Source organism: Neoarius graeffei, chromosome 6, assembly GCF_027579695.1.
Source record: "Neoarius graeffei isolate fNeoGra1 chromosome 6, fNeoGra1.pri, whole genome shotgun sequence".
Lineage (NCBI taxonomy): Eukaryota > Metazoa > Chordata > Actinopteri > Siluriformes > Ariidae > Neoarius > Neoarius graeffei.
Genome location: NC_083574.1, coordinates 40,974,559 through 40,989,863, shown reverse-complemented (window position 1 = coordinate 40,989,863; position 15,305 = coordinate 40,974,559). Strand labels below are relative to the sequence as shown.

The window sequence follows — 15,305 nt, the reverse complement described above, 5'->3', positions numbered from 1 at the left end:
CATTCCGCCAAGCAACCCTTAGTGACAACATAGGGTTTATCAGCCAATGGTAACGCAAACTTGAGCGCTACTAACCAATCAGACAGAAGAGGGCGGGACTTTACGAAATTGGTTGGGAAAAATATAGGAACGCGACTGACTGTTTACATGTAAAACCACTATGACAAAAGACCCAAGAGCTGAAGTCATATAGGTGTACACTTTAGTGCCTGATCATAATTATCTTTGTAACGTTGTAATTTAAAAGTGTTAGGAGCAAAACAGACAGAAAATACATTATTATTTTGAAATTATGTATAAATGTATATTGTTAATAGCAAGGTGAATAATATGCTTTTTTTTTCGTCGAGATGTGATCAGGCTTCTGAAACAGTGTCCTGTGAGCCGGTGTCGTGTCGTGTGGAAAGTCCTCTCCACTTCTTCAACTGTAGATGATGGTGTCCTTGGTCGGTCGTTCTGGGGTTCTGTGCCCTTATTTACACACGACTAATTTCAGCATATTCAGATCCCTGTCAGCTTTAGTTCCTGCAGCTGTAAACTCAGGAGATGCCTTGGTGAATCAGAGAAAATCAGGTCTTCTCCATGGTACGTATCCGTCACTGTTCTGCTGGTTTAAATGAGCCTGAAATATCCTGTTACAGTGTGTAAGATTTTCTTTGGTTAAAGCAGGACCAGTCTGCTTTGACTTTAAACTGAATAAGCCAAAAATTTTACATGCATATAGGCTTTGGAGGGGTATATGGGGCTGGGGGAGCTATGGGGGGGCATGGCCTGAAGGTTAGAGAAGTAGTCTTGGGCCCAAAGGGTTGTGGGTTCGATTCCTGGCACTGGCAAGAAACATGTGAGAGGAGTTGCGTGAATGAACAGCACTTTTCCCTCCTTCTGTATCATGGCTTAAGTGCCCTTGAGTAAGGCACCTAACCCCCAAAGGCTCCCATAGAATATTGTGGACCTCTACAAGTCTGATTCCTTCTTAGGAGTAATTTCCAAACAGCTGAAGGTCTCGTCTCATCTCATCTCATTATCTCTAGCCGCTTTATCCTGTTCTACAGGGTCGCGGGCAAGCTGGAGCCTATCCCAGCTGACTACGGGCGAAAGGCGGGTTACATCCTGGACAAGTCGCCAGGTCATCACAGGGCTGACACATAGGCCAAGTTTACATTAGACCGTATCTGTCTCGTTTTCTTCGCGGATGCACTGTCCGTTTACATTAAAACGCCTGGAAACGCCGGGAAACGGGAATCCGCCAGTGTCCACGTATTCAATCTAGATCGTGTCTGGTCCGGTGCTGTGTAAACATTGAGAATACGCGGATACGCTGTGCTGAGCTCTAGCTGGCGTCGTCATTGGACAATGTCACTGTGACATCCACCTTCCTGATTCGCTGGCGTTGGTCATGTGACGCAACTGCTGAAAAACGGCGCGGACTTCCGTCTTATATCACCTTTCATTAAAGAGTATAAAAGTATGAAAATACTGCAACTACTGCCCATTGTGTAGTTATGATTGTCTTTAGGCTTGCCATCCTTCCACTTGCAAGTGGGAAGTGATATGCACTGAGATCACACACACAGCAGCTCAGTCCCGAATCACTGCTCGTGCACTACACTCGCGCGCTGTGTGAGCTGTGCAGGGCCGGAGTGCGCACCCTCCAGAGGGCACTCGCTGTTCAGGGCGGAGTGATTTGGAGCGCAGGATGCCTGCGGAGCTGAGTGTATCCGTGTATTGGTGTTGCTGTGTGCACGCGAATCGTGTATTGGTGTTGCTGTGTGCACACTAATCGTTTTAAAAACGTTAATCTGATGATCCGCTGATACGGTCTAATGTAAACTTGGCCATAGACACAGACAACCATTCACACTAACACCTACGGTCAATTTAGAGTCACCAGTTAGCCTAACCTGCATGTCTTTGGACTGTGGGGGAAACCGGAGCACCCGGAGGAAACCCACGCGGACACGGGGAGAACATGCAACCTCCGCACAGAAAGGCCCTCGCTGGCCACGGGGCTCGAACCTGGACCTTCTTACTGTGAGGCGACAGCGCTAACCACTACACCACCGTGCCGCCACAGCTGAAGGTGCCACAGGCATATGTACCATCAACTGTGTGCAATTATAAAAATCTTGGGACCACACGGATAATGCATCATTCAGGAAGGAGGCACAATTTAACACCTGAACTACAAGAGTCCTACACCACAATGGAAAAGGCAAACTGAAAGGCTGTCATACAGGAAGACGCTCCGACTCCAATACTGGTATATTTACAAACAACAAAAAAAAAAACCCAGACTGAAGTTTGCAGGTGAGCTTTTTGGAGGCATGTTCTCTGGCCAGATGAAGCAAAAATGAAACTATTTGACCATAATGGTCAGCACTAAGTGCAGTGAGGCTTTTAATCCGAAGAACACCATTGTGTGTGTGAAACATGGGGTTGGCAGCATTCTATGGGGCTGTTTTATTGGAAAAGCAACTGGTGCACCTTAGAAAATAGATGGCATCGTGAGGAAAGATGATTATCGGGAAATACTGAAGCAACACTTCAAGACATCAACTAGAAATTTTAAAACTTGGTCAAAAACTGGGTCTTCCAGCAGGACAGTGATCCTAAGTACAGTATAGCTCTGAAGTTGTCACAAATGGTTTAAAAGACAAGAAAGTGAAAGTAATGGAGTGGTCATCACAAAGCCCTGATCTGGATCCAAGAGAAAACTTGTGGACTGAACTGAAAAAAAGTGTTCGAACAAGGATTTTTTTTTTTATTATTTTTGCAGTTGGAATAGCAAAACTGTAAATGTTTCTAAAAGCTAAATAAGGCACTAACCAGTTATAGATTTTTAAAATTATTTACATATGTACTACCTTTGTTAACAGATTAACAAGGCAAGCTAACTGTACTAGCTACAGGCACTCACCAGCAATCTCTGCTACTTTCTTCTGAGCATTTATTTGCAAAGTCTCAATACAAATTTAATGAGAGGTTATAATAAGATTTTTGTTACATTATGTGAGTGGGGAACGGATAAAACATTGGATCACATGCATGACGGAATTGGTCCAAGGAATCATTAGAGCCTTTTTTTTTGCATTTGTTGCTTTACTAGATAATTTCACTTTGTCGGTTAGTATGAACTTGGGGTAAAGCTCATCTCCTGTTCACATAACATGTTTTCTGTTCTTAATTGTCTTTTAGGGGTGCGTTTTGCCCACACCGATATCAGGATCCCTGACTTCTCCGACTACCGTCGTCCTGAGGTACAGGATTCTAAGAAGTCCTCACAGGAGAGCAGTGATGTGCGCAGGGCTTTCTCCTACCTGATCACAGGCTCCACTGCTGTGGTGGGAGTTTACGCTGCCAAGACGGCTGTGACTCAGTTCGTCTCTTCCATGAGCGCCTCTGCAGATGTCCTGGCCTTGTCCAAAATTGAGATCAAGCTGAACGATATTCCAGAGGGGAAGAACATGACATTCAAATGGAGAGGAAAGCCCCTGTTTGTTCGCCACAGAACCGAGAAGGAGATCACAACTGAGGCTGACGTGAATCTATCAGAGCTCCGTGACCCACAACACGACACAGACCGAGTCATCAATCCTTCCTGGGTCATCGTCATCGGGGTGTGCACTCATCTCGGCTGTGTTCCTATTGCAAACGCTGGGGATTACGGCGGGTACTACTGCCCGTGTCATGGCTCACATTATGACGCCTCTGGGAGGATCAGGAAGGGACCCGCACCCCTCAACTTAGAGGTGCCGTACTATGAGTTTCCTGATGAAGACACAGTGATTGTTGGATAGATTTCCTAATTACTTAATCAGTGTATGTGTCTGGACAAACTAATAAATATTTTAAACCATTCAAACTTCTGTCATGTTTTCAAACCAGTACATTGTATGTGCCCCGTTCTGTAATTGCGGGTACATTTCAAGTGTTGACCCTGTCATCAACTCCGTTATCGTTAAACTGGGCAATCCGTTAACAGAATCGATGATAACAGAGTTGACATTTCCCCACCATTTTGTGTCTCAACTCCACATGCTAACTTCAAACTAGTCACCACATGGCGTGTATAAAAACAGAATTTTATGGATTTTAAATCATATTATTGCTTTTAAAACAAGAGTCCTCAGACGACGTATTCCCCCCGCATGAAACCCCACTCCAAATTTTCCTAAGTTGAATAGGTTACCGGGGCGGCACGGTGGTGTAGTGGTTAGCGCTGTCGCCTCACAGCAAGAAGGTCCTGGGTTCGAGCCCCGTGGCCGGCGAGGGCCTTTCTGTGTGGAGTTTGCATGTTCTCCCCGTGTCCGCGTGGGTTTCCTCCGGGTGCTCCGGTTTCCCCCACAGTCCAAAGACATGCAGGTTAGGTTAACTGGTGACTCTAAATTGAGCGTAGGTGTGAATGTGAGTGTGAATGGTTGTCTGTGTCTATGTGTCAGCCCTGTGATGACCTGGCGACTTGTCCAGGGTGTACCCCGCCTTTCACCCGTAGTCAGCTGGGATAGGCTCCAGCTTGCCTGCGACCCTGTAGAAGGATAAAGCGGCTAGAGATAATGAGATGAGATGAGATGAATTGGTTACCATGGAAATACAGAAAAAAAAAATCACAGAAATCCCAAAATGTCAAAAGGCCCAAGTCCTCTAGTCACTTAACATAACTGGCAGGTTTCATGAAAAAATTCATAATAATTTGAGTTATGCTCCGGAAACTAAAATGTTTACAGACGGAGTGATTGCAATATCCTCCTGCATTTATATGCTGGGGGATTAAAATGAGTGAGATTTTCACTCCAATATTACAATAACAGATTTGACGAATAATTAATCTACTTTTGGTGTATCCTCAACATTTTGTTCAAAAAAGCGAGAGAAGAAACAGAACATACCTCACTGCCTTTCTGAAGTTTCCCGCCACAGGAAGTGACGTCTCTCGGTGCAGGTGTCATGCGTATTATTAAGTCTTTGTGGATTTTATGCAGTTTTATAACAGAGTTGACAAGAAAGTTGAGACGGACCAAAAAAATATACAGGTTTTATTACTGAAATTTCACATAATACAGAAAACAGACTTTGTATGCAATTGATTTTGCAATGGTTAATAGAATAAACCCCAAAAAACAGATTGTTAGACTGAATCACTTCATGTTTATTCAAGTTGAAATGTATGAATCAGTAGTCGAAGACAGCCAATAATGTGGGGGGAGGGGGAGGAGTCATTTAGTTAATGTTTTATGGATAAATTGGGTCTAAAATGCAAATCAAACATTGCTATTGGTGAAAGTTGGTCATAATTTGCATTATTGTTAAACTGATTCAATAAAGATTTTTTTTGTGGAAAATAAAAGGTTTATCTCGGAGACATAAAGTGTACCCCGAATTCTAACATGACCCATATGAAGAAAAAAAAATTTCACAGTGAAATGTCCTGAGTATCACAAGATCTCCAGTCAATAGTCAGCTAAAAGTTGTAGTTGTGTTTATATCAGCACCACCATAGACAAGAACTGACCAGTTTTACAGGCTTCCTCGAGGGTTCTTTGGCTAGTTAATGGTTCAAGCCTTTCTAAAGGGGCTACACCTGGAACCTGTGCTGAAACAGAAGCCAACTGTTGTTGGGTTCTACATAGAACCTTTAATGATTATCTAAGAAGGACCTAAAAGAAAACTTGGGGTGTTGGAGGGAACATTCTTCAAAGAGTGGAGTCTTTTTAATAGTCACCGCTACTGGGAAAGTTACAGCCGAGAGCCACATAAAGCACCGCGCAGAGTGAACAACGAGGTGGCTTGGACTACGATGAACAGTCGTCCGAGAGGTTTGAACTTGGAACGTTTTTAAAGCTAATTTCAGAGGAAAAATAAATGCACAGATATCAGCGTATGGAAAACCAGCTGTTTGAATTCAACACTGACACTATTTGATGGAAAGACAGGAAAAGGGACAAGGGAAATAGGCTGTTTGGTTGTTGAAACACATGGGGATGGATGGTGCGAAAAATTGTACTGCAGCAGGGGTGCTAGATCTGTGGTGGCTTCACTTTTACAAGAAGTTATGCTGTCCATGGTTTGTTAGCACTGTCGCCTCACAGCAAGAAGGTTCTGTGTTCGAGCCCAGCGGCCGACGACGGCCTTTCTGTGTAGAGTTTGCATGTTCTCCCCGTATCTGTGTGGGTTTCCTCTGGGTGCTTTGGTTTCCCCCACAGTCCAAAGACATGCTGTTAGGTTAACTGGCGACACCAAATTGTCCATAGATGTGAATGTGTGTGTGAATGGTTGTTTCCCAAGCCCAGAAAAGGGAGGGTTGTGGCAAGAAGGGCATCCAGCGTAAAACTATGCTCCAATTAATATGACATATGGATCAATAGGGTCCACATGGACCCCAACCTGGCAACAGTGCTGGACAAAGGAGAAGAAGAAAATGCTATGCTGTCCACGGGGCTGTTTTTTTTTTTTTGGTAAACACAGTTGGTGGCCTGAAACAATGACTGACTGAAAACTACTGACTGTTTTTTTGTTTAACAATGACAAGCAGGTGTGAGTGGGTGCTTGTTGAAGGGCATGAACAAATGAGATTTCTGAGGGCCTCAGTAAAAGAGCTGTTGATGCTCATCAGGCTGGAAAAGGTTACAAAACAATCTCGAAAGAGTTTAGACTTTACACGGGCGATTGCTCTAAGACAACGAGGGAGGCTCAGCCTCCTCTGAAAATGACGAACATCGTGTAGGATGAATTGCGCTAGGCTTATGTTATAGCCGACCTTATAACATTGCTATTTCAGATCCAGAATCATAGAAATATATGTGCTCAACCCAACTACAGTGCAAAATCATTCCCTTATAACTTTAATGTGTGCGTGAGTTTTTCCCCCTCGTGACAGCGCGATGCAGTGCAGCCTCAGTGGACTTCAATGGCATTTGGGAGCTACGCGCTTTTCAATCTCAAAATGCAAGACGGTTATTGGACAAATACTGCTAAAACGCGCGCCCACGGACTCCCAGCCTCACAGTGGGAGGGACATGGCAAAGCTTTCCGCAAGGAGACTGGTAATTGGTGAAAGCAGCCGGATATTTTCTTTGATTGACAGCTCGTTTCAAATATAGACAGGCAGCGGTGAATTTCAGTTCAGTCCCATGCGGATTCGCAAGTGCTGTGGTGTATTGTAAGAGATCAGCTTACGTTTCGATTTCATTCATTACATACGGTTTCTACCAGCTTTTTTAGTTTGTATATATTTTCATTGTAAATAAAGTGTAAATATAGTGTTGTCAAGTTTGCTATCTTAGTTCCAGAAATTTCGTTTATTTGAGTGACTGAACTTGAACTTGAGGGGGCTAGTCAGCTAGCAAGAAAGCTGCGCACGGATGCCAAGCATTGCTGATTTAATTTTGGCGAAGCAATTTGCCAGTCTTCCTTTCGAGGAAAAAATTAAAATTAAAGAGCAGGGTAGACCAACGCCTCAAATTGACTTGGTGAAAAAGGTAGGGAATAATACTCGTTCCTTTCAGCTCTCCTGGTACGAGAAAGTGAATTGGCTAACAGCAAGTGACCCACATCAACAACAGTAAATAGGCTACTTTAGTAATGTCATGGATGGACCAAAAATATAGAATCTATTTAAAATGTTTATGCTGAGTATATTATATTTAGGGGCCAAGCAGCGAAGCTGGCGAAGGCCCCTAATGAGTTTGTCGGTTTTCTTATAGTTATTAGGGGCCAAGCAGCGAAGCTGGCGAAGGCCCCTAATGAGTTTGTCGGTTTTCTTATAGTTATTATTATTAGGGGCCAAGCAGCGAAGCTGGCGAAGGCCCCTAATGAGTTTGTCGGTTTTCTTCTTCTTATTATTATTATTATTATTATTCATCTTTCTTCTCCTATGGGAAGTCAATGGCAGCCCATAGAGCCACACATAGGAAAATGCTCAAATTTGGCACACACATTTTAGACAGTCTCAGCATTCCCCATAACAATTTTTAGGTCCCGACCCCCAACCCTCTAGCGCCACCAGCAGGTCAAAGTTGCAGGTACACTTCTGCTTGTAACTTTTGAACCGTTGGTCCGATTTTCAAAAACTTGGTATCCCTGGAATCCTTGGGTCAAGACGAATCCAAAGCACCCCATGACGTCATTTTCCGCCCATATAGTTTTCCCGCCATTTTGAATTTTGTGAAAATCACTTAAAATGCTTCTCCTCCCTCAATTTTTGACAAATTTCTCCCAAACTTGGTAGATGGCAACTGTGGACTAAGCTGCACAAGAAACTTACCCGGATTTTAGAATTTCATAAGCGTTTGGCCGTGGCAGCCAATCAAAATTGGCTGCGCAGACGCCAAACAGGAAGTGTGCTCATTTTTCGGCCGCCCTTTGGCGTATCTTAACGAAACTTGGTGAGATTATGCCCCACCCCTGCATGAAGGAAGCCAAAAAAATTGGAACAAATTGGCTGCTAGGGGGCGCTATAACTAGGAAAAATGACTTTTGGCTCATATCTCATGATGCGTTTGGGGTAGAAACAAAATTCCACTATCTCTGGAATCCTTGGGTCAAGACGAATCTATCGCACCCTATGACGTCATATTCTGCCTTGAGGATTTTCCGCCATTTTGAATTTTGTTAAAATCAATGAAATTCTATGGCAACCCATAGAACTGTCTGACTAGAGGTTTTCAAATTTGGCACACTGATTCTAGGCTGCCTCAAGGTTCTTGTCAGCAAATTTCAACTCATCATCTCAAACTGTCTAGCGCCACCAACAGGTCAAAGTTGCAGGTACATTTCTGCTTGTTACTTTTGAACCGTACTTCTGATCGTCAAAATCTAAGCATCTTTGGGATCCTTGGGTCAACCCGAATCCAACGCACCCTATGGCGTCATATTCCGCCTGGTATATTTTCCGCCATTTTGAATTTTGTGAAAATCAATTAAAATGCTTCTCCTCCCTCAATCTTTGACCAATTCCTTCCAAGCTTGGTAGATGGCAACTTTGGACTAAGCTGCACATAAAACTTACCCGGTTTTTCGAATTTCATAAGCGTTTGGCCGTGGCGGCCAATCAAATTTGGCAGTGCAGATGTGAAACAGGAAGTGTGGTCATATCTCGGCAGCCCTTTGACCTTTCTTAACCAAACTTGGTGGGATTATGCCCCACCCCTCCAAAAGGTCCCATACCACATTTGGTGCACATTGGCCATTAGGGGGCGCTATAACTTTCCAAAATGTATTTAGGATCATATATCATTGAGCTCATATCTCAGCAGTCTCTTAGCACACACACACACCTAGTACACTTGAAGTAATTTCAGGCATCACAGTCAATCGATTTTGACGGTGACACCGTGCATGCCTCTACCCATCTGGTTGGAGGTACATTTCTGCTTGTAAACACTTCCTGTGTGTGCCTCTGATCGTCTGCCTGGTCAGTTCTTTCTGTTGCCATGGCAACTTAGGCTGGGTCATGCTGCTTGGCCCCGCATTGCTGCTTGCAGCTATATTTAGGGGCCAAGCAGCGAAGCTGGCGAAGGCCCCTAATGAGTTTGTCGGTTTTCTTCTTCTTCTTCTTCTTATTATTATTATTATTATTCAACTTTCTTCTCCTATGGGATGTCAATGGCAGCCCATAGAACCACACATAGGAAAATGCTCAAATTTGGCACACACATTCTAGACAGTCTCAGCATTCCCCACAACAATTTTTAGGTCCCCACCCCCAACCCTCTAGCGCCACCAGCAGGTCAAAGTTGCAGGTACATTTCTGCTTGTAACTTTTGAACCGTTGGTCCGATTTTCAAAAACTTGGTATCCCTGGAATCCTTGGGTCAAGACGAATCCAAAGCACCCCATGACGTCATTTTCCGCCCATATAGTTTTCCCGCCATTTTGAATTTTGTGAAAATCAATTAAAATGCTTCTCCTCCCTCAATTTTGGACCAATTTCTCCCAAACTTGGTAGATGGCAACTTTGGACTAAGCTCCACAAGAAACTTACCCGGTTTTTAGAATTTCATAAGCGTTTGGCCGTGGCAGCCAATCAAAATTGGAGGCGCAGACGCCAAACAGGAAGTGTGCTCATATTTCGGCCGGCCTTTGGCGTATCTTAACGAAACTTGGTGGGTTTATGCCCCACCCCTCCATGAAGGACCCCAAAGAATTTGGAACATATTGGCTGCTAGGGGGCGCTATAACTAGGAAAAATGTCTTTTGGCTCATATCTCATGATGCGTTTTGGCTAGAAACAAAATTCCACTGCCTATGGAATCCTTGGGTCAAGACGAATCTATCGGACCCTATGACGTCATATTCTGCCTTGAGGATTTTCCGCCATTTTGAATTTTGTTAAAATCAATGAAATTCTATGGAAACCCATAGAACCGTCTGACGACAGGTTTTCAAATTTGGCACACTGATTCTAGGCTGGCTCAAGGTTCTTGTCAGCAAATTTCAACTCACCACCTCAAACTCTCTAGCGCCAACAACAGGCCAAAGTTGCATGTACATTTCTGCTTGTTACTTTTGAAACGTATGTCTGATCGTCAAAATCTGTGTATCGCTGGAATCCTTGGGTCAACCCGAATCCAATGCATCCTATGCCGTCATATTCCGCCTTGTATATTTTCCGCCATTTTGAATTATGTGAAAATCAATTAAAATGCTTCTCCTCCCTCAATTTTTGACCAATTCCTTCCAAACTTGGTAGATGGCAACGTTGCACTAAGCTGCACAAAAAACTTACCCGGTTTTTAGAATTTCCTAAGCGTTTGGCCGTCGCTGCCAATCAAACTTGGATGTGCAGACGCGAAACAGGACGTGTGCTCATTTCTCGGCAGCCCTTTGATCTTTCTTAACCAAACTTGGTGGGATTATGCCCCACCCCTCCATAAGTGCCCATACCACATTTGGTGCACTTTGGCCATTAGGGGGCGCTATAACTTTCCAAAATGTGTTTTGGCTCATATATAATTGAGCTCATATCTCAGCAGTCTTTTAGCACACACACACACACGCACACACACACCTAGTACACTTGAAGTAATTTCAGCCATCACAGTCAATCGAATTTGACGGTGAAGCCGTGCATGCCTCTAACCATCTGGTTGGAGGTACATTTCTGCTTGTAAACACTTCCTGTGCGTGCCTATGACCGTCTGCCTGGTCAGTTCTTTCTGTTGCCATGGCAACTTAGGCTGGGTCACACTGCTTGGCCCCGCATTGCTGCTTGCAGCTATATTTAGGGGCCAAGCAGCGAAGCTGGCGAAGGCCCCTAATGAGTTTGTCGGTTTTCTTATTATTATTATTATTATTATTATTATTCAACTTTCTTCTCCTATGGGATGTCAATGGCAGCCCATAGAACCACACATAGGAAAATGCTCAAATTTGGCACACACATTCTAGACAGTCTCAGCATTCCTCACAACAATTTTTAGGTCCCCACCCCCAACCCTCTAGCGCCACCAGCAGGTCAAAGTTGCAGGTACATTTCTGCTTGTAACTTTTGAACCGTTGGTCCGATTTTCAAAAACTTGGTATCCCTGGAATCCTTGGGTCAAGCCGAATCCAAAGCACCCCATGACGTCATTTTCCGCCCATATAGTTTTCCCGCCATTTTGAATTTTGTGAAAATCAATTAAAATGCTTCTCCTCCCTCAATTTTGGACCAATTTCTCCCAAACTTGGTAGATGGCAACTTTGGACTAAGCTCCACAAGAAACTTACCCGGTTTTTAGAATTTCATAAGCGTTTGGCCGTGGCAGCCAATCAAAATTGGAGGCGCAGACGCCAAACAGGAAGTGTGCTCATATTTCGGCCGCCCTTTGGCGTATCTTAACGAAACTTGGTGGGTTTATGCCCCACCCGTCCATGAAGGACCCCAAAGAATTTGGAAGAAATTGGCTGCTAGGGGGCGCTATAACTAGGAAAAAAGTCTTTTGGCTCATATCTCATGATGCGTTTTGGCTAGAAACAAATTTCCACTGCCTATGGAATCCTTGGGTCAAGAAGAATCTATCGGACCCTATGACGTCATATTCTGCCTTGAGGATTTTCCGCCATTTTGAATTTTGTTAAAATCAATGAAATTCTATGGAAACCCATAGAACCGTCTGACGACAGGTTTTCAAATTTGGCACACTGATTCTAGGCTGGCTCAAGGTTCTTGTCAGCAAATTTCAACTCACCACCTCAAACTCTCTAGCGCCAACAACAGGCCAAAGTTGCATGTACATTTCTGCTTGTTACTTTTGAACCGTATGTCTGATCGTCAAAATCTGTGTATCGCTGGAATCCTTGGGTCAAAACGAATCCAACGAATCCTATGGCGTCATATTCCGCCTTGTATATTTTCCGCCATTTTGAATTATGTGAAAATCAATTAAAATGCTTCTCCTCCCTCAATTTTTGACCAATTCCTTCCAAGCTTGGTAGATGGCAACGTTGCACTAAGTTGCACAAAAAACTTACCCGGTTTTTCGAATTTCATAAGCGTTTGGCCGTGGCTGCCAATCAAACTTGGATGTGCAGACGCAAAACAGGACGTGTGCTCATTTCTCGGCAGCCCTTTGATCTTTCTTAACCAAACTTGGTGGGATTATGCCCCACCCCTCCATAAGTGCCCATACCACATTTGGTGCACTTTGGCCATTAGGGGGCGCTATAACTTTCCAAAATGTGTTTTGGCTCATATATAATTGAGCTCATATCTCAGCAGTCTTTTAGCACACACACACACACACCTAGTACACTTGAAGTAATTTCAGCCATCACAGTCAATCGAATTTGACGGTGAAGCCGTGCATGCCTCTAACCATCTGGTTGGAGGTACATTTCTGCTTGTAAACACTTCCTGTGCGTGCCTATGACCGTCTGCCTGGTCAGTTCTTTCTGTTGCCATGGCAACTTAGGCTGGGTCACGCTGCTTGGCCCCGCATTGCTGCTTGCAGCTATATTTATTATTCAACTTTCTTCTCCTATGGGAAGTCAATGGCAGCCCATAGAGCCACACATAGGAAAATGCTCAAATTTGGCACACACATTCTAGACAGTCTCAGCATTCCCCACAACAATTTTTAGGTCCCCACCCCCAACCCTCTAGCGCCACCAGCAGGTCAAAGTTGCAGGTACATTTCTGCTTGTAACTTTTGAACCGTTGGTCCGATTTTCAAAAACTTGGTATCCCTGGAATCCTTGGGTCAAGACGAATCCAAAGCACCCCATGACGTCATTTTCCGCCCATATAGTTTTCCCGCCATTTTGAATTTTGTGAAAATCACTTAAAATGCTTCTCCTCCCTCAATTCTTGAGCAATTTCTCCCAAACTTGGTAGATGGCAAATGTGGACTAAGCTGCACAAGAAACTTACCCGGATTTTAGAATTTCATAAGCGTTTGGCCGTGGCAGCCAATCAAATTTGGCTGCGCAGATGCCAAACAGGAAGTGTGCTCATATTTCAGCCGCCCTTTGGCGTATCTTAACGAAACTTGGTGAGATTATGCCCCACCCCTCCCGGAAGGAACACAAAAAAATTGGCACAAATTGGCTGCTAGGGGGCGCTATAACTAGGAAAAATGTCTTTTGGCTCATATCTCATGATGCGTTTGGGGCAGAAACAAAATTCCACTATCTCTGGAATCCTTGGGTCAAGACGAATCTATCGCACCCTATGACGTCATATTCTGCCTTGAGGATTTTCCGCCATTTTGAATTTTGTTAAAATCAATGAAATTCTATGGCAACCCATAGAACCGTCAGACGAGAGGTATTCAAATTTGGCACACTGATTCTAGGCTGTCTCAAGGTTCTTGTCACCAAATTTCAACTCACCACATCAAACTCTCTAGCGCCACCAACGGGTCAAAGTCGCAGGTACATTTCTGCTTGTTACTTTTGAACCATAGGTCTGATCGTCAAAAGCTTAGTATCGCTGGAATCCTTCCTTCAGTCCGAATCCAACGCTCCCTGTCTCGTCATATTCCACCTGGTAGATTTTCCGCCATTTTGAATTTTGTGAAAATCAATTAAAATGCTTCTCCTCCCTCAATTTTTGACCAATTTTTCCCAAACTTGGTACATGGCAAGGATGGACGAAGCTGCACAAGAAACTTACCCGGTTTTTAGAATTTCTTATGCGTTTGGCCGTGGCATCCAATCAAAATTGGATGCGCAGACGCCAATCAGGAAGTGTGCTCATATCTCGGCCGTCCTTTGGCGTATCTTAACGAAACTTGGTGGCTTTATGCCCCACGCCACCCCAAAGGAAAACAAAACATTTGGACCAAATAGGCCGCTAGGGGGCGCTATAACTAGGAAAAATGATTTTTGGCTCATATCTCATGATGCGTTTTGGGCAGAAACAAAATTCCACTATCTCTGGAATCCTTCCGTCAAAACGAATCCAACACGCCCTATGGCGTCATATTCCACCAGGTAGATTTTCCAAAATTTTGAAATTTGTGAAAATCTATTAAAATCCTTCTCCTCCCTCAATTTTTGACCAATTTCTCCCAAACTTGGTACATAGTAACTTTAGACTAACTGTCTGCCTGGTCAGTTCTTTCTGTTGCCATGGCAACTTAGGCTGGGTCACACTGCTTGGCCCCGCATTGCTGCTTGCAGCTATATTTAGGGGCCAAGCAGCGAAGCTGGCGAAGGCCCCTAATGAGTTTGTCGGTTTTCTTATTATTATTATTATTATTATTATTATTATTATTATTATTCAACTTTCTTCTCCTATGGGAAGTCAATGGCAGCCCATAGAACCACACATAGGAAAATGCTCAAATTTGGCACACACATTCTAGACAGTCTCAGCATTCCCCACAACAATTTTTAGGTCCCCAGCCCCAACCCTCTAGCGCCACCAGCAGGTCAAAGTTGCAGGTACATTTCTGCTTGTAACTTTTGAACCGTTGGTCCGATTTTCAAAAACTTGGTATCCCTGGAATCCTTGGGTCAAGACGAATCCAAAGCACCCCATGACGTCATTTTCCGCCCATATAGTTTTCCCGCCATTTTGAATTTTGTGAAAATCACTTAAAATGCTTCTCCTCCCTCAATTTTGGACCAATTTCTCCCAAACTTGGTAGATGGCAACTTTGGACTAAGCTGCAAAAGAAACTTACCCGGTTTTTAGAATTTCATAAGCGTTTGGCCGTGGCAGCCAATCAAAATTGGAGGCGCAGACGCCAAACAGGAAGTGTGCTCATATTTCGGCCGGCCTTTGGCGTATCTTAACGAAACTTGGTGAGTTTATGCCATACCCGTCGCTGAAGGACCCCAAAAAATTTGGAACAAATTGGCTGCTAGGGGGCGCTATAACT

The 15,305-nt window shown here is 44.0% G+C and overlaps 1 protein-coding gene across 1 annotated transcript; it reads left to right on the top strand.

The window, feature by feature from the left end:
- Positions 1-387: 387 nt before the first annotated feature.
- Positions 388-3,862, top strand: LOC132887437 (cytochrome b-c1 complex subunit Rieske, mitochondrial-like). Its single transcript, XM_060922911.1, has 2 exons — positions 388-585; positions 3,196-3,862. Exons 1-2 carry the CDS (start codon positions 432-434, stop codon positions 3,795-3,797), a joined length of 756 nt encoding a protein of 251 aa, XP_060778894.1. The 5' UTR covers positions 388-431; the 3' UTR covers positions 3,798-3,862.
- The last annotated feature ends 11,443 nt before the right edge of the window (positions 3,863-15,305 follow it).

Bases quoted from the DNA above. Each gene is read 5' to 3' on its own strand.
- LOC132887437 (XM_060922911.1), top strand. From the start codon at position 432: ATGATGGTGTCCTTGGTCGGTCGTTCTGGGGTTCTGTGCCCTTATTTA. The intron at 586-3,195 runs GTACGTATCCGT...ATTGTCTTTTAG, and splicing joins AAAATCAGGTCTTCTCCATG to GGGTGCGTTTTGCCCACACC.